Genomic DNA, 24,361 nt, shown 5'->3' on the forward strand with positions numbered 1-24,361 from the left:
ATATATGGCCCTCTTTTCAGACATATAGTACAAACAATACACTAACAAAAAAGAGAATAGGCTTGTTCTAGTATTTTGTAAAGCAAGCTTCCACCTCCAAGACAAAAGAATCACACCTGAGAGTATCTTTACTGTACACACTACCAAACACGTTTGTACAGAAATCTAGACTGCTTTGACATAGTGATAGAAACAAAGCCTTTATCTCACATAACCTCAAAGATACTGAAATATTCCTCTATAAATGTAGGTCCTGAAAGACAGATGAAATTATTCTCTTTAATATGTGATAGTGAAGCTGAAGTCACAGCTACTGCAGGGGGTCAGAAGTGGAACAGAGTTTTGAATTTTCAAAGTATAGTAGACAACAATATTAAAAGCAAGAATCTAACATCCCATCAGATGTTTTTGTATTCCATACAAGCCACTAAATGACCAAAACAAATTAACTTCAGGCCTTCCAGCAGTCCAGAGTCCCAAAGTCAACTCAGAAACCTCTAGCATCAGCTGAATATTTTTTTCTCCAACTCAAGATGAAGATTCACTAGTCTGAAAAGTGATGCTTATTTCAGATGTCAGAGGTGGGAATTAAACAGCCAAGTGTGACAAAACCTGCTTGCAACTTCCAGATGTTCCTGCTGAAGGACTAGAAAGGGTAAATTCTCCTTCTTATTTAAAAAGTGTGAGAGTTACCCTGGATTGATTCAGGTTAGAGTTTGGTGAAGCACTAACGGTTCACAAGAGAAAGGCTGACTTGTAACTAAAGCTGATTCAACATAGTCTGTCTTTCAAGGTCTTTTAGAATCAGAGAATTGTCAGGTTTGGAAGGGACCTCAAGGATCATCCAGTTCCAACCCCTCTGCTATGGGCGGGGACATCTCACACTAGATCAAGTTGCTGAGAGCCACATCCAGCCTGGCCTTAGAAACCTCCAGGGATGGGGCTTCTATCACCTCCCTGGGCAACCTGTTCCAGTGTCTCACCACCCTCATAGTGAAGAATTTCTTCCTAACATCCAATCTGAATCTACCCATTTCTATTTTTGCTCCATTCCCCCTCGTCCTATCACTACCTGACACCCTAAAAAGTCCTTCATCAGCTTTCTTGTAGGCCCCCTTAAGACACTGGAAGGCCACAATAAGGTCTTCTTGGAGCCTTCTCTTCTCCAGACTGCATAGCCCCAACTCTCTGTGTCTTCATAGGAGAAGTGCTCCAGCTCTCTGATCATCCTGGTGGCCCTTCTCTGGACATGTTCCAGCACCTCCAGATCCTTCATGTAATAGGGGCTCCAGAACTGGATGCTGTACTCCAAGTGGGGTTTCACCAGAGCGGAGTAGAGGGGGAGAATCACCTCCCTTCACCTGCTGGCTACACTTCTTTTGATGCAGCCCGGGATGTGATTTGCTTTCTGGGCTGCAAGTGCACACTGGTGGCTCATGTTGAGCTTCTCATCCACAGCACCCCCAACTCCTTTTCTTCAGGGCTGCTCTCAAGCCAGACGCTGCCCAATGCTTGGGACTACCCCAACCCAGATGCAGGACCCTGCACTTGGTCTTGTTGAACATCATCAGGTTTTTTTGTGCCCACCTCTCCAGCCTGTCAAGGTCCCTCTGGATGCCATACCTTCCCTCCAGCCTGTCTGCTGCACCACACAGCTTGTTGTTGTCAGCAAACCTGCTGAGGGTGCACTCAATGCCACTGTCCATGTCACCAACAAATATGTTGAACAAGACTGGTCCCAGGACTGATTCCTGAGGGAACCCACTTGTCACTGGCCTCCACTTGGACATGGACCCATTGACAGCCACTCTTTGGGTGCGGCCATCAAGCCAGTCCTTTATCCACTGAAAGGTCCATCCATCAAACCCAGACTGTACCAGCTTGGAGACCAGGATGTTGTGTGGGACAGTGTTGAAGGCTTTGCTCAGGTCCAGGTAAATTATATCAGTTGCTCAACCTTCATCTATTAATGTTGTGACCTTGACATAGAAGGCCACCAGGTTTGTCAGGTAGGATTTCCCTTGGTGAAGCCATGCTGACTGTACCCAATCACCCAATCATTATTCTTCCGTCTCAGCAGTGCCTGCAGGAGGATCTGCTCCATCATCTTACCAGGCACAGAGGTGAGGCTGACTGGTCTGTAGTTCTCTGGATCATCCTTCTTTCCCTTTTTGAAAATGGGAGTTATGTTTCCCCTTTCCCAGTCAGTGGGGACCTCCCTGGACTGCCATAACTTTTGGAATATAATAGAGAGTGGTTTAGTAACCTCATCTGCCAGTTCCTTCAGCACTCGTGGGGGTATCTCATCGTGTCCCATGGACTTGAACAATTTCAAGTTCTTCAGATGGTCACGAACCTGATCTTCACTCACAATGAGCAGTTCCTTCTTCCAGTCCCTGCCATTATCTTCTGTTACTCTGGGAATGTGGCTGGAGCCCTTGCTAGTGAAGACTGAGGTAAAGAAGTAATTGAGACCCTCAGCCTTCTCCATGTCACTTGTCACCCATTCACCTGTTTCCTTTCTGAGGGGGCCACACCTTCCCTAGTCTTCCTTTTACCATTACTGTCAGACCTATAGAAATTTTTACTATTCCCCTTGATCTCCCTGGCTAGATTTAATTCTAATTGAGCTTTAGCTTTTCTAACCAGATCTCCTGCTGCTCAGACAGCTTCCTTATATGCCCCCACTATAGCTGTCCTTTCTTCCACTCCCTGTAGAGTTTCTTTTTGTGTCACAGTGTGTCCAGGAGCTCTTTGCTCATCCAGGCAGGTCTCCTAGCATTCTTTTGTGCTTTTCTCTTTGTTGGTATACATTGCTCCTGGACACAGAAAAGGGATCCTTAAATACTGAGCAGCTGTCCTGGGGCCCTCTTCCCTTTAGGGCTTTGTCCCACAATACTTTGGCCAGCAGATTCCTGAAGTGATCAAAGTCTGCACACCTAAAGTCCAGGGTTGTAAGCTTGGGATACGTCCTCCTAGTTGCCCTGAGGATCTTAAATTCTATCACTTCATGATCACTATAGCCAAGGTTATCCCTGAGCCTCACATTGGTCCCCAGCCCTTCCCCTATTGGTGAGAACAAGGTCCAGCACAGCACCTTTTCTTGTTGGTTCCTCCACCATTTGGAGGAGGAGGTTGTCATCTGCATCCACTTTGATTTCCTTTACAAAAATGTCTTCAGTGACTAATACCCTATCTTCCTGTTATCGTTTGAGGATGATGCTTTAGCCTAGTGCCTTAATTATAAACAAGAATAGGAAAATTCCAGAGACTTTGAGTAGAAAATGGTAAAAGGTAAATAAAGTCAGCCATTGGATACAGAAGAATAACAACTGATTTGTCTACATCATTCCATTTGTTCACTGACTAAAATAAAGGTTGATGCATAAACTATCATCTCCTTTTTGTTTCTTCTCTTTTATGGCTTGCATGGCTTGCTCCCTTCTCTCTTTCCGGACCTTCTGCTGGCTCAGTATTGTGTCTGTGAGGTACCAGGAAGGGAAGAAGGGGAGGAGGCTGCAACAGTGCCCCTGGATCATCCAAGGGGGTAATTCTGTACATTGGGATACTTGTAATTGTGTTTTTCTGAATTGTAAATATATGTAAATATATTTTGTACATATTCATTGAATTTTACACTTGTAGATATTAGTTTGCCTTTTGTAAATATAACTTTCATTTTGCGTTCTGAGGGTTTTTTTGGTAGTTTACTCTGAGGCTAAATTCCAGTTACTTGGGGGGGTAATTTCAACCCTCCACACTTCCCTTCCCCAAAAAGGGGCAAACATAGACATTAATGAATCGGTTTACCTACCAACATTTCCAGGGATGTAAGCTGCATCATCTTCTTCTCAACATTCATATGCTTGTGTTCAGGGACTCTGTAGTTAGTGGCAGTCTTCAGCTCATAAAATCCCATATTTTCCTGTGCTGCTTTGATTTCCTCAGCATCTTTGGGATCCTCATAGTCATCAGAAGGTTTGCTCTTGTATCTGGTAGGTACAAATCAAAGCTGAACTTTAGGATCAAAAATGGAGTCATTGCATATCTTCTGGTTTGTGCAGCAAGGCCTGGGAGGTGAGCCAGGGATCAAGAACCACACACGTCCTCCAGAAAAGAATGGCTACTTTTGGAAGAATATCCTTGCACATTTGAATGAAAACATCAGATTAATACCACACACCCCACCACCACTGCACCACTCTTATAACAACTCTTCCATGAGACAGGCTAAGTTTTTACACACTGGCTGAATTATGGGTTTAGGGAGTACTTGCTGTTTGCCATCTCAGGGAGCTGTCTCAACACTCCAGCAGTCTCTGGTGCAGAATACCTGATCCTACTCTATACTGCTATATACTCTATGCCTAGCCTTAAAAGCCTTGTATTGGAATAGGCTGCTTAGGGAGGTGGTGGAATCACCATCCCTGGAAGTGTTCAAAACGCTATGAGACGTGGTTTAATGGCCAGGCAAGTGTTACATCAACAGTTGGACTTGATGATCTTGGAATTCTTTTCCAACCAAATGAGTCTATGATTCTGTAATATATTCTCCCCCAGTTCTTTCTTTTTAATATATTCCTTCTTTAGGAATGTGCTAAGTATGTGCTATTTCACTTGAACTTAAGGAGAAACTTTTTTTACTTTGAGTGTGACAGGGCACTGAAACAGGCTGCTCAGAGGGGTTGTGAAGTCTCCTTCTCTTTCAAATGAGACTTTCAAAGCCTGCCTGGGCATGTTTCTGTGCAACCTTATCTAGGTGTACCTGTGTTAGCAGAGGGGTTGGACTAGATGAACACCAGAGGTCCCTTCCAATATCTACCATTCTGTGATTCTATGATGCTATGAACTGAGTTTGACTGTAATGGTCCAGGTATCTCTCAGTCATTTAGACACTTTTTACTCCCTATCTGAAAATGCAGTCACGTAGCTGAATTCAAGTTCTTTAATATTTTAAAAGCACCACAGAAACTAACCAAAAGAATGTAATGCTCTCTTGAGACTCAGAGAAACCTGAAAACTCATCTATTTTACTTACAACCATTAGGAATATAAAAGGCTAGCCAAGGAGAATATAGTGCCATATGACAGCTAGATAGCATTACCTGACCTCAAACAGGAAGCAGAACTAAAAGGGCACAGAGTCCAGTTCAAAACTCACAATTCATCCCACTCTGCCTTCCTCTTCATGATCTTAGCTTTCACCTTGTCGGATTTCTCAATGCTTCTTTTGATTTTCTCATGTTTGCTTTCTATATAACTTATGGTTGGCTTTCGGACCTCTAATGTCTCCAGTTTTTCAGCTGTCTCCTCCTCAACAATTCTAGGATCTGGACCAAAAAATCATCACGTGAAGATGTAGATAGCATGCAGCACAGCGCAGTCCCTACTAATGGAACTCCCCCAGGATGGCCTGTGTAGAGCTGGGGTCAGGCAGTTTAGTTTCAGTGTAGTGGATGTTCTGAACATACTTGGGTTCTTTGTCTTGACTCTTAGTCTCATTATACCCATGGGGTTCACAGACAATTGCTGATATTGACCTAAATACGGAAAAACTGTGTCTCTGTGTTACTATATATGTAGGCACTGAAAAAAATATACCACAGTTATATTTCTTTACCTGTACCTAAAGAAATTCTAATTTCTTTCATGTTGTGGGTTTGTGGATGTCTTAGCCATGGAGTTGAAAGTCCTCCAAGTACCAGAGAAGTGCAGGGAAGTGGACACCAGAAAGTGTAATCTTTTGTTATTTCATCCCATCATGCCTGCATCTCCCCTTTATAAATGGACAGCACAGGCTGTTTTCCCCTTTTCCCTCTCTCCTGCTCCCAGTGCAGACTGCTATCTCTTCTTTGGTATTTCAGGGAAGGCTTCTGGCCTTGAGCAGCCTGGATAGTTTTTACTGCATCATCCAGGCCTGGGTAGAGAGGTATGGGGCAGCAGGGTGGGGGGTGGGGCAGGGGCTGGAGGGGTGCATTGAGGCGTGGGGTTTTGGCCTGGTGAGGGGAACATTTTGAGAAGGTTCTAGTCTATTGAGGTTTTGGTAAGCCCAGGCTGGAGAGAACTGGGTTGAGGCTGAATATGGATTTGTGTATTTTGTATGGTTTTGTACTGTTGTATATAATTGTGAATAGTATTTCCATTTCAATTTCCAGTTCTTTCCAATCCTGTGTGGAGCGTTTTTCTTTTACTCTTTTGGGGAGGGGTAAAAGAGCTTCTGATGGCTCAAAATGTAGACACCTTAGCATGGACTCAGGAAAACAAACTGAGATGAAAGACAGAAACCATATTACTAGTAAACTGCAAATGGTCATCAGTAGCCCAATGCATACGTGTTTTCTCTGTGACGATCTCCCTTTCTTGTGCTTGTTCCCCCATCTGTTTATCTTGGTAGCATTTCTCAGGCAATGCTAGAAGTCTGTAGGTGGAAATCTCATGATTGCTTTGAATAGCATGAACAACAACTGTGTCAAATTCCAGCGAGTCCCGAAACCTGAAAAGCCAAATTAGACAAAATTGTCTCATGTCAGTAGGCACAACCTACCATTTTTCTTTGACCAAAAAGACATGAATAATGTGGTTTACTATTGCACATGCAATCTTAGCATGTAAATTCACAAGACAGTAGGAGGTTGTGGATGCCCCCTCCCTGGAAGTATTCAAAGCCAGGTTGGATAGGGCCTTGAGCAGCTTGGTGCAGGGGAAAGTCTTCCTGCCCACGGCAGTGGAATTTGAACTAGATGATGTTTAAGATCCCTTACAACACAAACAATTCTATAATTCTATGACATATGACACTACCTGTTGACTTTTGTTCAATCTAGTAATGGAGATGCTTTAGAATAAACATCGTAAGACCTCTCCCAATATCAAAACTTAAATCAGGTTCTTCATGAAAATATCATTTGTTTTCTCTTAAGGGCTGACTAAAAATATGTTAATTCAAGTCTTTTTTTATCCAGTCACACATGCTGCATGCTTGAGGTGTTCTTCTTATTGCAGATTGTTTCTATTGTGTATTTCTTTTTAGGAATTCATCTTTTGCTATACACTTAGATTTAAGAAAACCAATACCAAATGCATCCCATGTTTAAACTTGCGTTCTTGAGAAAGTTCATTTCATAACTTTAAATTGTATAGGGAACATTGTGTTAGCAGTGACACGAAAATATCTGGCAGATACTCAACATATCTACAAAAGTTCATTTCACATGTTGTACTTCAGAGTTTTAATAAGAGTTCTTGCTTCTTACTGGCAAAAATCCAGGCAAACTTAATCTAAAAAGCAAAAAAATCAAACCCAAACAATTTTTATTAATATAGATGTGAATCAGAATTAAGGTTCTTCCCTGACTTGAATATCTGAATTTTTACCAAAGTCTCAAAAGAAGTAAGAAGTAAGCGCACCCACATATCAATGTATCTCTTATATATGTTCCAAGTAAATAAAAACAGAATCATACCAGAACAGATTAAATATTAATTATATGAGTGGAAAAATTTTTTTTTAAAAAATCACATTCTACTTTCTTGTGTCAGGTACAACTTCATAAATGATTACCACACCAGGTCAGAGGTAGAAGAAAAGTGGTATTTACTGATTTTGTAGTTTCTGCAGTCCAATCAAATTTTTCTCATGCTCCCAAGCCAGCTCTTTTTGCACCAACTGGGTTCTCTGTGCTGTCTGCCTCGTCAGCTCCTCGAAGATCCTATGATCCATTTCATACTCCTGCAGAAAGTCAGAAACCCCAGCATGACATTATCTTGGCTACTAGGTTTTATAATAAATATTTTTTCCCCAGTGCCAGAGATCCATACGTATCACCACAATCCTTTATTGAAGGAGCTATTCAGATCTCCACAGAGAACCACGTTTTCCCACACCTGCTTCTTAAATGGCACAGATCATCAGCTGTGATTCAGAAGTCCCAGCAAATTATGTATTCCTAGAATTACCTTAATCCAAAGAGTTCAACTTCTTTTGCCCTGACACATTGCCTACCAGCACTTTAGAAGAAGGTACCTCTGAAGGTAAATGAGCCTTATGAAAAACACATGTACCTCTCTCTGTAGCTGCATGTGCTTGGGCAGCTCTTGATTCTTTTGAAGAAGAAAAAGAAACTTATGCCTCAGTGCAAGTAACTCTTCCCTTTTCTTATTTTTTTTTTCTTCAGCTTCCTTCATTATCCGTTCATACTCCTCTTTCTGCTTGACTTGCTCAATGCTGAAAATGCACGAAAAAGGGAGTGGTGTTATCTCAATGAAAAAGTAGAAAGATTGTATTTTATGTAACCTTAACCACCTTCTATAACCTTGGCAACCTTAAACTCCCAGTGAACTCAATGACTTTTAAAGTAACTTAGAGAGGAATCATTTTCCTGTTTATGTGTACAGTCCTAACACTGTGAGGCTTTGACCTTGCCTTTGTGATGTCTCTGTTGTCTGAAGTTCCAATTCCTACCACAGCGAAGTAGGTGAAATGGAGGGAAAGGCTGAAAAAACTGTGTGTATCAATGAAACGACCCAAATTCATGGTGATCAACTTCCCACTCCTCTTAAAATGGAAAAAAAAACAACCTGTGGTCTGAAGGAAGACCTATCAGCACTTGAAATCTCTTTTATCATTATCCAAGCATCTCTTACTTGTAGGCATTGGGATTCTCAATGTCTTCAGTAGCCTTCTCCTTCTCAAGACCACTCTGGAATAAAAACATTGTCTTGTCTTTAAACAAGAAATAATTTCAACAGACAACATAGCAACAGTTTCAACAGACAATAAAGTTTTTGCAAACATTAAGACAGGGCTCCCACTGCCTATCACAAACCCAAAACAAGCCTTTGTGATCAATATTGCTATAGGGGTCTTAAGAATCAGGCTTTAATGTTTCAAGAATTAAAAACAATTAAGTTGGTTTACATATAAAAGAACTAATGAAGCATAATTCTTAGGAACAGAGAACACAAACCCTATATCATCCCCATCAACATTAACCATTTCACCAATGCTTGTTCTAACATCACTTTGTCCCACAACATCTTTGATTCTCTACTCCCCAAACCCAATTCTCTGGTCTCTCCTCACTACCACATTGACAAGACACAACATATCCTGGAATAATTCCAAGTTACATGTGCAATTAATCTAGTTTGCTTTCTGCTGACTGCATAATGGGTTCACAGTTACTAGCTGTGAAGAAATGACAGATGGATGGACACTGAAGTCGCATGAGTCTCATTCCCCCAGGCAATCATGCTATAAAAAAAGGGTGGAGGGGATGACTATCACCCTACAGTGAATGCAGTCATATTAAATTGATCTGTAATTTAACTCAATTAGTTTCAGAGGATTTGTATTTGATTCTCTAAGAATCTCATTAAGTTGAATAAAGATGGATTTTTTTAAATCTTCCATATGACTTAAATGTAGAATAGATACTTAATTAAGATATACTTCCATAAAGGAAAAGCTCTATTAGGATGGTCATTAAGCTATGTTGCTACTCTGAACAACAGAAATTGACCATAAAGGTCTTTATCTACAGCCACTTACATCCTCAAAATGATAACACTTTATCTATGCTTTATAAATGTAAATTAATCACTACTTGTAATACTGGAGCTAGCAAGGTTCTGATATCACAGGTTCCGATCATTAATTTAGTTTAAGAAAATAATGTTGAGCCTCTTCTCAGTACTACATATTCTTGTGATACTGGTAAAGAATTCCAACCAGTAAAGAACAATTTAGCTAAATGACAAAAATCACAATTTCCTCTCTGCCTCCCTCATCAAGCTTCTTTAAAAACTAGTTACCAACTCATATTACAAATATTTTAAAGTTGAATTTGTTTTATGTTGACACTGTACTGAGCGTATATCTATTCGAAAATTCATTGTGTATGACTTCTTTATTCAACAGGCCTCACTGCCTCTTTCACATTAGATTTTTAATCAGGGACTCAAGAGATTTTTAAAAAATTCAGTAAAGCCTGAACGTTCTCTACAACTACCTGAAAGACAGTTGTAGTCAGGTGGGGGGTCAGTCTCTTCTCCCAAGTATCAGGTGATAAGATGAGAGGAAATGGCCTGAAATTGTGTCAGGGCAGGTTTAGGTTGGATATTAATAAAAAATTTCCCTACTGAAAGAGTGGTCAGGCATTGGAGTAAGTTGCCCAGGAAGGTCGTGTAGTCACCATCCCTGGAGGTGTTCAAAAAACATGTGGGCATGGCACTTCAGAACGTGGTTTAATGGTCATGGTGGTGTTAAGTCAACAGTTGGACTCTTAAGAGTCTTTTCCAACCAAGACAATTCTATTGTTCTATGATTTTCAGTTGACAGCTCTCTCTTCTTGTGTATTAGAGGTTGAAATGTTATTGTGTTCCAGCATCATCTGTTCAAACATGTTAAAGGTGATGAGCTCTACAGTGATTACAAGACACCTATAAATCATTACTACTAATTGCTGTACAAGGGTGAAAGAGCAACAGGATCAACATCATTCCACACCAATTTCCAAACTTAAAAATCCAACCTCAGAATTGTATATGAATGGTACTAGATGCATCAAGAAAGTGTACATTTGGTAGTCTCCAGCATTATTTCTGGAATCCCCACCCAGGGCAGAATCCTGCTTTACTGAAATTAAATCCAAGACAAGTGTTAAGTATGACAAGTTCTTGTGGTTCTTTCATTCTAGAAATGTGCATGGTTATACCCTTGAGTGGGAAAAGACTAGTAGACTCACAGAATCATAGAAGTGTTCTGGTTGGGAAACACCACTAATATCATCAAGTACAACTGTCAACCTAAGGCAACCATGGCCATTAAACCATGTCCCAAAGTGTCACATCTACTTGTTTTTTTAAACACCTCCAGGGACGGTGACTCCACACCTCCTTGGGCAGCCTTTTCCAATGCCTGACCTGTCTTTCAGTAAAGAAATTTTTCCTAATAACCAATCTAAATCTCCCTTGACACAGTTTCAGGTCACTTCTCCTCATCCTATCACCCGATACGAGGGAGAAGAGACTGACCTCCACCTTACTGCAACCTCATTTCAGGCAGATATAGAGAGCAATGAGATCTCCCCTCAACATCCTCTTCTCCAGGCTAACTAATCCCAGTTCCCTCAGACACTCCTCACAAGACCCGTTCTCTAGACCATTCACCAGCTTCATTGACCTTTTCTGGACACAGTCCTGCACCTCAATGTTTTTCTTGTAGTGAGCAACACAAACTATGATTTTTGGAGACAATCACAACACACTGAGAAGGAAAAATGCAGTCATAGAGCCTCTTTATTAGGGAATCTTTTGCAAGAGCTATTCTTTCAATTGTTTGCTATGAAAGGTCTGTGATACCAAGTAATTGAGCTGCATTTTGTCAATCTGCAGTAATTTCATAGTAAATAGGCCTAATTCAGTGAAAGAGGGCAGCAACTCACCCTAGGAGAGGGGATTTGGGCTTTTAGCTCTTTATGAACATCCTCCGAAAAAACGTTGAATGTAAAAATGTTTCCATCTTCACCACAAGTAATCAGAAACCTGTCATCAAAACTACAACAGATGCCTTGGATTTGGCCATGATCGTTGTCATGTACATTGAGGGACCAGTATTCCTTCAGGGTATTCACTGAGACGTCTTTATCTTGGAGAGGGTAAACACGCAGTGCACCATTCTGCATCCCACAGAACATCAGTTGTCTGCTGGTACTGTCAAATACACAATGAGAAACAGAAATAGCAGGAAACTTGTAACAGGGCCAGAGCTCAGAACACGATACTTGAAAAGAGCTAATCTAGCTTAATAAATGCATTTTTTTCCCCAAATTTGTAAGCAGGAAGCAAAGCATTTTGACCATTTAAAGTACATGTGATACTAATACATAATTTTTTGCAGCTAACTGGCTGATCAGGAATGTTACAGCACTTATTTGGTATCATGGAAATGCTCTCAGTCCTGAGTTGGGTAGGGTAGCAGACACCAAATTCAGAGTTATAAAAGCACTTTCCCTTCCCTGATCTTCATCTAGTATGAATGTGGTAAGCACAGCCATCTGTAGATTAAAGCCTGAACTAAACCTGCCTCCTTAGATGCAGAACATGGCAAGCCTTACAGAAACCTAATACTGGTATTCTGGAAACAGTCCACCCTTTTCATTCGTACAGTTCACAGGATGTCCTTGAGAAGCCTGTATTCTTTTCACAAGAGGAAGAGGACGATCCCTCTGTGTTGTCCTTGAGGGCTGTGTCCTCTTTCTGATAACTACTAAAAAGCATTGCTGTTCTGGTGATCACATTTTTCAGAGACTTCTAATGGTTTTCCTAGAGATCTACAATCTAGGATGTTTGAATCCTAATCAGTACTTAATTAGAAATCAGATGTTTTAATCTTTAAAGGGCTTTTAGAATTACTCTGTCAGACACAGTGCCCAACCATGTCCACTAGAAATTTGAAGTGAATAAGAGAGACTTCCTCCACACTGGAGTTGAGCCACAATCAAAAAGGGGCAAAGCAGTGTACCATTCTCCCTTCAAAATCCACTTTCACCACGCTTTATCCCAAAGCTATCTGTTAAACTACAACATTTTACCTGAAGGAGATTTGTTGGATGGGATTGTTGTCAGTGTCCTCAATAGGAATCACTTCAAAGGGTTCATCTTTCCTGTTTTCAGGGTCTCCTTGGTGACCATTTGAGAATTCACAATGATAGAGGAACCCTGAGTCATACCCACCCTGAAGAAGAGAAGGACCATAAAGAAATGGTGTCAAAAGAACACTGAAGCAGATGACAGGTAAATGCAATGTTCAGACTAATTCTTCCTTTCTTAAGAATCCATGACAGATTAGAAAATGTTGCTTCCAAACATCTATAGATCCTATTTACCCACAAAGAAAAACCTATCATGATCACTGGCATTACAAGCCATCCTAACCAATATGTTAAGATTCTAGCTTCTGCTTGTGAGAGAACAGCTTAGTCTTTGTGTTCAGTCAGGCAGCACCAAGAAGCGTACCTACTGGAAATTTACTGAACAATCTGAATTGGAGTGGTACTAATGGTTTAATTCACAAAAAACACTGAAACTATGAGCTGTGAAGGGAATTCCATGTCCTCGAGCTGGCAGGTGTCAAATAATCCACTTTCTAAGGCACCAAGATGTGAAGGCCATGTTGCCACATCTGGCAATCACATCAACATGAAATAAAAAATTATTTACCAAGGAAAGCCAAAATTTTCCTGGGGATGAATAAAATCCACAGAGGATGGGACAGGGCTCCTCTGGTATGTAGAGAGGTGGCAATGGCTCTTCTTCAGGTTCCTCTCCAGATTCTTGTTCTATCTCCCTTCCCATCTCCAGTTGCTGCTTTATCCATTCAAGCTTTGCTTTCTCCTTTTCCTGCTTTTTTTTCTCTCTTAGTGCAATCTCCTCTTCCAGCTATCACAACATGCAGAGAAACTGACATGAAACCAAGGCATGAAACTGACATGAAACACATTACTGACTGAAGGAGTCACATAAACCCTGAAAATTACTACAATGAAAATACTTCAAGAACAGACATGCTTCTACTACCTTTTCTTTTCACTAATGCTATCTTTTAATTCTAATCAAAAGGCACATCATGCTTTCAGTGTGATGTATGTTCTATTTGAATAAACAAATAACAACTTGTCATTTCAAAGGTTGAAACTCAGCCACAGACTCCACCTGTCCTTCCCCTTTGTCCTGGTCTGAGCTAGAACAAAACTCTTTGGTGATTTTACGTTTCACCTCAGTCTCTTCTCAGTAACTGTACTTTCTGAAAATAACAGCACAGAGTCTGCTTCTAGGAGTGATAAAGTTTGATGGTTATAGTTAGTTCCAGGGACTGGTGTGCAGGCCAAAGCCACTGCTAAATCTTGTGTGCCATGTTGGAGGGTACAGAGGAATAGGCTGGACCTGTGGGGATCAGCGGACAGGACAGGTGACCCTAAACTGACCAACAAGATATCCACCTGAGTACAATGTATTCGGTAGAAAGCTGAAGGTCTACAAGGATCAAGCTCTCTGCTTCAACAGCTGGCATGCAATGAGAACTCTCTCTGTTTTGCCTTGAATCCCAATCCATGACTTCCTGAATCCAGTTCCAGAATCCAGCTTCTGGATTCAGTTCTCATCTGCTTAGTCCAGTCTGGGACTTCTGCTGCATCATCAGTGGTGACAGTGATGCAATCCCCATCAGGGATGTTGGATTCAGTATTGGTTTTATATATATTTAATTTTATTATTTTCATTGACATAGTTTTAGTTTTCTTTTCCAATCTGTAAGTCTCTCTCTGTTATTCTCTTTCTTTACCCCTTGGGGAAGGAAGAGGAGTTAATAGAGAGTGTCTGTCACTCATTTAGTGGCTGGTACAGCTCTAACCCTTCACAGAATCACAGAATTGGTTTGGTTGGAAAAGACCTCTAAGATCATCAAGTCCAACCACTGACCTAAAACCACCATGCCCATTAAACCACATCCCAAAGTGCCATATCCCCATGTTTCTTGAACACCTCCAGGGACGGTGACTTTGGCACCTTGACACCCTTTAAAAAGCTTGGCAAATATCCTGTGATGCTATACAAAGACAAGAAACTTTTCTGGGTAGTTTTGTTCTCTGGCATATGAAGAACATGGAATTCCTCTACAGAAGAGTTCTTTACCTTGATTCGAGATTTTATACTAGAAAAACGGAAGTACTGCGTGGGCAAGTTTTTTATTTGATAGGTGGACGATGTATCCTGTTCTTCAGGGAGAGGGGCAGGAACCTGTAGAGCAAAGCCATTCTCACAAAGGATGAGCAGAGTGCTCTTCACCTGTACAAAATCACAAAGAATACAACTATAGGGCAGATGCATACACAGAGTTGAGAGAAACAGGAAAAAGTTAGTCAGAAGATGCATAAACACAAAGCTGAGCTCCAGCCAGGAGGCACTCACTCTAACTGTACTCTTTTTCAAATGGACACTTCTAAATGGACATCAGAAATAAGGGAGCTGCTTTATACTCTGTAACCTCAGCAAAGCTAAGGAACTGAAGAAGTCCTTGCCATATGCAAACCAGCTATCATTCTGGTAACGTCCATCTTGGAAGCAGCATGACTGCATTTTGGGAGTTTGGTTAAATTAAAGGATGAATCTGACCCAAAAGTCAGGCGCTGAGGTTTGTCTTCATAATTGCTTGGAAGTTCACACATTTCTACCATAATAAATACCTTTGATTTTAAAGCCTGGAATCTTGCCAAACAATATTTAGCTTTGAGTTTGTTTGTTCTTTGCTGATACCTGCCAGGTTCTTTAAAAGGCAAAGTCAGGAAAAATAGGCAAGGCAAGGGAAATAATTATTTACTGTTGGAGATTTTTAAAGGCAAATGTGTATTTAGTTCCCATTTTTTTAAGCAATCTGGAGGAAGGCTTATTTTATCTGACCAGTCACTAAAAACGTGCAAAGGGGGCATATTACAGTTGCTATGGAAAGCTCAGCTAGAAATGATATGGTTCTTATGTCTATAAAATCTCAGCCTTACAAATGTATTCATTAGATGTATAGTATTTAACCACTAAGTTAGGTTTTTAAAAGAGAAAGAAAAGAGTAGTGTAAGACTAAGATGTTTGTACTACATTTAGTAAGTGTTCACATCTAGCAGTGGAGACCTGACACCAGTAGACAAAACTGCTCAGAGGGAACCTAGCACATTAAAGAAATGATGAGTGCCTTTTCACTAAGTAGGAACACCACCTCCTCTCAAGAAAAGGACTCAAAATGCAGATCATGATCTGCCATTCCCCCAGTAAGGTAAGATTTCATACCAGCAAGAGTTCTTTTACCAGCACAGTTTTTATCAGTTCCCATGAACAAGCAATAATAGCTACACTTTTCCACTGTCCACCAGTATAATGTATCTTGCTGGCCACTTTGCATCTAAATATAACTAACAATCTTGCCTCTAATAAAAGAATACTGGACTAACCAAAAATTCTGATGTTACTATAAATTTATAAAACTTCTAAAATATCATCGAGAATCTATCTGAATATGTCACTGACACACTTCAAACACAGAGTGTGAATTCCAAGAAGTTGGTCTGAAAGCTTTGCAAAAGTCTGTTTTAATATGGGCGAGAGACACGGGCACTAATGCTCAAATAACTCTTTTATCAAAGAAGACTAACACCTTCCAAAGCCTGAGGAACAGGCTTGTTTCTTCATGGCAGAAATCCAAAAAGCTGAGCAAAATTTTATGGTTTGCAGATGTTTCTGCTTTTTTTAATCCAAAGTCCAAAAATACGTCCAAAGTGACCAAAACAGACATACCATTACACAGCAGCTTAAGCAGCATGAACAGCAAAGTAGCAAAACATCCTTTATATTGTCTATAAAAAACATGGCTAGGGTTCATTGGAAGTTCTTTTCAAAATGACATTTTCACTCTGTAGGGAAGGAAAGAAAACAAACATACATTACTCACTTGAGAAGGTGGAGACCACTGTAATGCCTGCACAGGCCCAGGGACATAGATGAATCCGATTGGCTCATATTGATCCTCAATAGCAAAAAAGAAAACAGTGTTGTCTTTACTCTGAGGAAAAACAAACAAACAAAAAGATGATGACTGAATCAAAGCCAACCAAAAATCTGAATACTGTAAGTACTATGCACTGCTGGGAAGCAGCTTCATGGTGAAAGACCTTGGAGTCCTAGCGGACTGCAAGTTCTCCGTGGGGCAGCAATGTGCCCTTGTGGCCAAGAGAGCCAATGGGATCCTGGAGTGCACCAAGAAAGGTGTGTCCAGCAGGTCTAGGAAGGTTCTTCTCTCCCTCTACTTTGCCCTGGTGAGACCACACCTGGAATCTTGTGTCCGGTTTTGGGCTCCCCAGTTCAAGGGAGACAGCGATCTGCTGGAGAAAGTCCAACAGAGAGCCATGAGGATGATTAGGGGACTTGAGCATCTCCCCTATGAAGAGAGACTGAGAGACCTGTGACTGTTTAGTCTTGAGAAGAAGACTGAGATGGGATCTGATCAATGTCTATAAATATTGAGGGGTGGGTGTCAAGTGGAGGGGGCCAATCTTTTCGGTGGTGCACAGTAATAAGACAAGGAACAATGGATACAAACTTGAACATAGAAGGTTCCACCTCAACATGAGAAGAAAAATCTTTACAGTGAGGGTGAAACAGCACTGGAACAGGCTGTCCAGAGAGGCTGTGGAGTCTCCTCTGGAGGCTTTCAAAACCCACCTGTATGCATTCCTGTGCAGACTACCCTAAGTGATCCTGCTTTTGGCAGGAGAATCGGACTCGATGATCTCTAGAGGTCCGTTCCAACCTCTAACATTCTGTGATTCAATTAATTTGTGGCTCAACAGGGAGATTTATGGGTATCTTAAAAGTTAGAACTAGATTACAACTTGGATCAAAGATAATTCAAGAGCCAGAGCACCTCTGCTATGAGGATAGGCTGAAGAAGCTGGATAACAAGAAAAGCCACAACTGGTGCACAGCATGATACATGACAGCTTAAATTCTTCATTAAGTGAAATGCATGGTGAATCAGCTCTGATCATGGCTAAAGGCTAATTTCTACAAAGACAGACCAAACTGACTAAAAATTAGCTCAACAACTAGCAGGCACACTGACAAACCAACTGGTCAGTCCTGTTGTAAGGCCAGGCAGTGCTGGGTAGCATCTGCCAAGGGGCTGTACTAAAAGACTTGCTTTAACTAATTCCAAGATTCACAGATTGCATGGGATTGGAAGGCACCCTCAAAGGTCATCTTGTCCAAACCCCCTGCAGTGTACAGGGACACCTCCAACTAGATCAGGCTGCCCATAGTCACATCAAATCTGATCTTGAATGTGTCCGGGGACAGGGCATCAACCACATCCCTGGGCAACCTGTGCCAATATATTACCACCCTCACTGTAAACAACTTCCTCCTAATGTCCAATCTGAATCTACCCTGCTCCATTTTAAAATCATTGCCCTCATCCTCTTGCTACAGCCCCTCTCCAGCCTTCCTGTAGGTCCCACACTGGCAGGTCCACATCTCTATTGTGTTGGGGGCCCCAGAGCTAAGCACAGTGAGGTCTCACCAGAGGAGAGAGGCAGAATCACCTCTCTCAACCTGCTGGCTGCACTTTTTTTGATGCAGCCCAGGATGGCATTGGCCTTCTGGGCTGCAAGTGCACATTGTTGGCTCATGTCCAGCTTCTCATACAGCAGTACCCCTAAGTAATTTTCATCAGGGCTACTCTCAATTTCATCACCCTGTATTGGTATCAGGGATTGCACCCACCTAGGTGCAGGACCTTACACTTAGAATCATAGAATCAGTCAGGGTTGGAAGGGACCACAAGGATCATCTAGTTTCAACCCCCCTGCCGTGGGCAGGGACACCTCACACTAGATCAGGCTGGCCAGAGCCTCATCCAGCCTGGCCTTAAACACCCCCAGGGATGGGGCCTCAACCACCTCCCTGGACAACCCATTCCAGGCTCTCACCACTCTCATGGTGAAGAACTTCTTCCTCACATCCAGTCTGAATCTCCCCACTTCCAGCTTTATTCCATTCCCCCTAGTCCTATCACTACCTGATAGCCTAAAATGTCCCTCCCCAGCTTTCTTGTAGGCTCCCTTCAGATACTGGAAGGCCACAATAAGGTCACCTTGGAGCCTCATAGAACCTCATTAGGTTCTACTCAGCCCACCTCTCCAGCCTATCCTGGTCCCTCTGGGTGGCATCCTACCCTTCAATCTAAACAACCACTCCACTCAGCTTGGTATCATCTGCAAATTTGCTGAGGGTGCACTCAACCTCACTGCCGATATATGATCCTTGTGGTCCCTTCCAACCCTGACTGATTCTATGATTCTGTGATATATCATTAAACTAACAGATATCACTAAGCTAATGCCAAAATGAACCAAATCCATCTTCAAAGGGATTACATTATTCACAGTATAAGTCCAGTAATTCACAAAAGGAATGGTAAGAATTGCATGGTTGCTTTCCTTCAGAAAACAAATGTGAGTCCAAACAGATCTTTTTCTTTCCCAGGCACTGCTGTGAAATACAAGGAACCATCCACAGCACTAAAATAAGTAGAACTGTGTTGACAGGAAACAAACTTTACCTTATCTCTTTAAATAATCTTGTGGCTTAATAAAAATAACCAAAGGAAGTGATACAGACCCCTGTAGCAAGCACATTTCCATTTTGTTCATATGCCAGGGCAGTAACTGCAGCAGTATGAGGTTTGAAAGCTTGTTTCAGATTTATCTCTGCATTCTCTGTATTGATGTATTCTGCAAGAACAGGCAGTCCTTTGGGATCATAAACTTCAACTATGCGGACAACTCCATCTTCAAAGCCCACAGCAATTATACTTCCTTCAGGATTTACCTTTCAGTGAGAGAATGAAGACAAAAAATCACAGTGTACATCTGAGAGCTTAGAACCTGTATGGCACACGCTCTGGTGTTACCCTTTAATTAATTTTACATAGAAGTGTTGCTAAAGCACAAAGAATGTTTCTTACATGAGAAATGCTACTGTAAAGGGAGGACTAGGGGTTATTTTTTGAACTGTGTTTTTTCTTTTTACTGACAGAATGCCACTGAGACTGAAAATGTTAATGAGGATGTGGTTGTAACATCTGAGGAAAAGGTCATTCATACAGACACACAAATATAACAGGAGATGCTTCTTAAAGAGAAGAGTTGAAACTCAAATAGTCATTATATTATCCTGAATATAATATTTGGCATCAAATTGGGCTGGAGCACCTCCCCTACAAAGACAAGCTGAAAGAATTGAGGCTGTTCAGCCTGGAGAAGAGGAGGCTCCAAGGAGACCTTGTAACTACATTTCAGTATCTGGATGGGACCTACAGGGAGGCTGGGGATTGACTGTTTAGAAGGGCTTGTAGCGATAGGACAAGAGGCAGTGGTTGTAAACTGGAGCAGGGTGGAGTCTCCGTTTCTGGAGACATTCAAAACCCACCTGGGTGTGTTCCTTTGTGATCTCCTCTAGGTGAACCTGCCTGGGTTCAGGGCTTCAGAATGTTTGTAAAACTGAACTGAGTAAGTTTTGTAATGATGTACTATTTATTGTGACAGTCATCTTACCTCTTAAATAGATAGATTATCACCTAACAGTATCCCTGAAAGTCTGCATGGCCAGAATTACAGTTGTGAGAGCACTGTCCTAGTGGTACCCTTGCCTTGGAAATTCAAGTAAGCACTTTTCTCCATAAATTTGCTTATAATTAGTCCACCAGACTTGCTATGTTTCCTCAAGAACATAATTAGACACTATTTTAATTAAAATTAGCAAATATGTCTAAAAGTGATAGACTCCACACTCCAAAAATGATCAGTTCTGGCAAGAGTTTCCTATGATTTATCTCCAAATGTTTGTAGACTGTCTGGGCTGTCATTTCAAAATGTGTTAACTAACTCATGTTAATTGACAATTACTCTGTGTGGGTTACATAGAAGCTGTTAATCTATAAACCAAGACTGCTTCCTGGGACTGCACACTGAGACTGGATTTTTAAATCTCAGGAAAACAAAATAAAGTACCTGATAACCCACAGTAAATTCAAACTGTACTCATGCTATATGCATGCATACTATTGCACAAAGCTATATATACATACTACTACAGTAAATGCCATTCTTGGTGCTGAAAGGTTTATAAGTCCTTCAGGCATTTCTATTAACTCACTAGCAAAAACTCACCACAGTAGGTGCCCACGTCAGTGCTGTTCCTCCTTGTGTGAACTTCATTTCACTCATTTGTCTATTGCTGATGAAATCATAGATACGAACTGTTCCTGTGTGGAAAGAAGACAGTAAGAATTTATTTCTTGCAATATCTCTTACATGTTAAAATTTATGGAGAAATGTCTATTTATTTGAATTAAAAGCTACATAGAATGTTATTATTTTTTCTCTTTGAGTATCAAATGCCTGCCTGGGAAGATATGACTGATAGTTATAGAATACCACAGCTAGCATGGTCCTCATGAAAAAAACATAAGCTTTGTTCACTCTTCAGCTTACACACTCAGAAGAGTTATTGGGGCTAAGTGTTGTAATAAGAAGTTCAATGCTGACTACCCTGGGTAATTTTCAATAATCACAGAGCTGTGGCAAAGTAAGGAAAATCTGTAAGGATTACTGTACAGTAAGAACTGTAAGGAAAATCTGTACTGACAACATAAGAAAACTTGGGATTGCCTTGGGAGGAAAACATTTAAATGGATGAAAATGGGAGATTGTCCAAGCAAAAGCCAGTTTCACCAGAGGTGAAATTAACAGATTTGTAGACACACATATTGGTCTGCATAAAATAACATTCCAGCTGGCATATATCCTAAGTGTCATTTGCTCAACTGGTAGAAGTTTGTCTTCAGGCTAGATGAGCATGTACATTGTATAACACAGACAAATGACAAGATACTGCTGACAAGAATTGAGTTAAAGACCTTGTAGCATTTTCTGAGAAGTTTCAATGACACTGTTAATGTTCTGGACAGTGGTTCTTCCTTCAAAGCATGATAAAGCCAATTGTGAGAGGCCTAAATTGCTGTATTTATGTCAGTTAAATAAACATTCCTGTAATTAGACATTAGCTGTTGGTGAAAGCATGATAGCTATTGCGTTTACTAAGAAAGGCACAAATGTTGATATTCACACTGACTTATACAATGATAGTGTTATATGTAATTCCTAAAAAAAAAAAAAAAAACCCAAACCAAATCCCACCATTTATCAATCCAGAGCCTTGTACACAAGTGTTGTTATTCAAACGAAATGTTTCATCTTTTCAGCCATTTCTTCAGAAAGAATGGAATTTACTATGTTTCCCATTAGAATTTTCATTCGTTAAAGACACAAGCTTTTAAGATGAAGCAGTCTTAATGCATTATTGCAAAACATTAATGATTTTTCTTATTCCACTTAGGAATAACAATTGTCTGTAAATTGACTTTTCAAGAGCAAATACACAACTTCAGTTCAAAAGAGAATTATTCCAAACTAAGCATCATTGCTCTTCAAAACCAGTGATTGCAGTGGTATGAGAAGAGAGGAACAGTATACTTACGGTCAAGAGCAGTAGTGGCCATGAGGTATGTAATGGGAGAAACACTCATGGCCTCAATCCTTCCAGAATGAAAAGTATACAGGCACTCTGCATCCTGGGTCTGCAATGCAGAGGAGAAGAACAGAAGTTCTGCTATGGCCACTGGAATAGGTTGCCCAGGGATGTGATGGAGTCACCGTCCCTGGAGGTATTCAAGATATGTTTGGACATTGCCATTCAGGACATGGCTTATCAGCTATGCTGATCTTAGGTTGATGGTTGGAGTCAATGATCTTAGAGGTCTTTTCCAAGCAAAACAATTCTGTGATTCTATGATTCTGTGATTCTGGAACTGCACTTGCAAGTTATTACTAGACAGGCCTACCACAAACCTGAAAAATCTAGACAGGTGCTATTTGGGTGAACAAAATTTTGTATGCATGAGGTATCTATACGCAATTCCCATTTTATTTTTTTTTTGTATGTTCATAAAATCAGAAGCCAGATTAGTGTAGGTATATTAAGATAATTTGAAAGTCCACCATTTTCTGTGTGAAAATAAAAGGGAATCAGAATCACGAATCACAGACTGGTTTGTGTTGGAAGTGACTTTTAAAGATCATATCCAGTCCAAACCCCTTGCAGTCAGCAGGGACACCTGCAACCAGAGCATGTTGCTCAGAGCTCCGAACAACCTGACCTGAAATGGTTCCAGAGATGGGCATCTACCACTTTTCAACACTGGCACTGGCAACCTGAGCCAGTGTCTCACCACTCTCAATATAAAATATTTCTGCCTTTTATTAAGTTGTTTCAGGCTTGGAATTAGTATTTTCGACAAAGAGCTGTTGCTCTGAAGGCAAAGAAAATGCTTCCAAGCCTAGGGCTTACGCTGCCTGGGAAGTCATTTCATCATACAAAAATTCAAGGTTTTGCTATACACTTTTTGCATTAGTTTTTATAGTATGCTTTGTACATCTTTTATTTACCATAAAATTCTTGAAACATAATTTTACCTGTTGTCAAATACCTTTATTCCACTCAAAAAGATTGTTCCTATTTACTTTAGTATGTTTGGGAGCAAAAGTTAAATGCTCCTGTTTTAACTGTCATGTATTTCTCCATCAAAAACATTTCCAGCAGTATAATTAGAACCTAGTAGGATAAAACATGTGAAGTACATCTCATCATCTTGTTTTTTCCTAGTTCTTTATGCCATTTAAAGACAACAGTAAGGATTGCTCCAAAAAACTACCTAGATAGTATATATCAATACACCTTGAACTAATTTCCTGCATATATGCAACTTTTAGCACCACTTCATGAAAATAAACTCCTGTAAGGTAACTTGAATTTGGCTGCCAAAATGCCAGGAATCAAAAATCAAAATATTTTTATAATCCTGTACAATCATTATAATCAATAACATCATGCAAATTGTTTAATGGGGTGGGGGAGTATGTTTCAATGCTAAAATTGTGCAGCTTCAGAAAACACAAACTTCATTGCAGATGCATCCAGCATAGTTAAAGGAAATTATTGCCAAGAATTCAGAAGAAAGAAAAATAAAACAAACCTACTATATTTCGAAAAGACAAATCCAGCTTCCAGATTATTCCACTGGTGTCCTGTAGAAGAAAAAGCAATATAACGTGAGTATTTTCAAACAGAATTTGGAAATAAAACTGCCCAAGGTGACTCCTTAAAAATTCCTTAATGATTATCATTGTGAAACTGAAATGTGGTGATGTTGGTCCTGTCAGTCCTATCCGTTGAGGTCAGGATAACAGAACTTGGACAATACCTTTTGATATTCTCCTATTATTATATAGTTCTAGTTCTGAAAGCCAGAGAAACACTAAAAATGTAGAATAGCATAGCATAGTTCAGTTGGAAGGGACCTACAACAATCATCTAGTCCAACTGCTGGACCACTTCAGGCTTGACCAAGTTAAATCGCACTGTTAAGGGCATTCACAGATTCACAAAGTGCATCATGTTGGAAGGTCATCTTGCCCAAACCCCCTGCAGTGAGCAGCGACACCTCCAACTAGATCAGGCTGCCCAGGGCAACATTGACCTTATCTTGAACATCTTCAGGGATGGGGCCTTAACCACATCCCTGGGCAACCTGTTCCAGTATTTTACCACTGTCATTGTAAAGAAATTCCTCCTTATGTCCAACCTAAATCTACCCTGTTCCACTATAAAAACCATTGCTCTTCAGCCTGTCACTACAAGT

The 24,361-nt window shown here is 40.6% G+C and overlaps 1 protein-coding gene across 1 annotated transcript in view; it reads right to left on the minus strand.

The window, feature by feature from the left end:
- CFAP44 (cilia and flagella associated protein 44) overlaps positions 1 to 24,361 on the minus strand; it is a 52,467-nt gene that overhangs the window by 12,135 nt on the left and 15,971 nt on the right. The window contains 15 exon segments of the mRNA XM_054387050.1: positions 3,815 to 3,992; positions 5,162 to 5,423; positions 6,333 to 6,493; positions 7,599 to 7,729; positions 8,062 to 8,224; positions 8,644 to 8,699; positions 11,445 to 11,712; positions 12,594 to 12,736; positions 13,222 to 13,440; positions 14,692 to 14,844; positions 16,496 to 16,606; positions 19,222 to 19,431; positions 20,772 to 20,866; positions 22,141 to 22,240; positions 23,700 to 23,747. Coding sequence (XP_054243025.1) covers positions 3,815 to 3,992; positions 5,162 to 5,423; positions 6,333 to 6,493; positions 7,599 to 7,729; positions 8,062 to 8,224; positions 8,644 to 8,699; positions 11,445 to 11,712; positions 12,594 to 12,736; positions 13,222 to 13,440; positions 14,692 to 14,844; positions 16,496 to 16,606; positions 19,222 to 19,431; positions 20,772 to 20,866; positions 22,141 to 22,240; positions 23,700 to 23,747 — 2,298 coding nt within the window.

Source organism: Indicator indicator, chromosome 1, assembly GCF_027791375.1.
Source record: "Indicator indicator isolate 239-I01 chromosome 1, UM_Iind_1.1, whole genome shotgun sequence".
NCBI lineage: Eukaryota > Metazoa > Chordata > Aves > Piciformes > Indicatoridae > Indicator > Indicator indicator.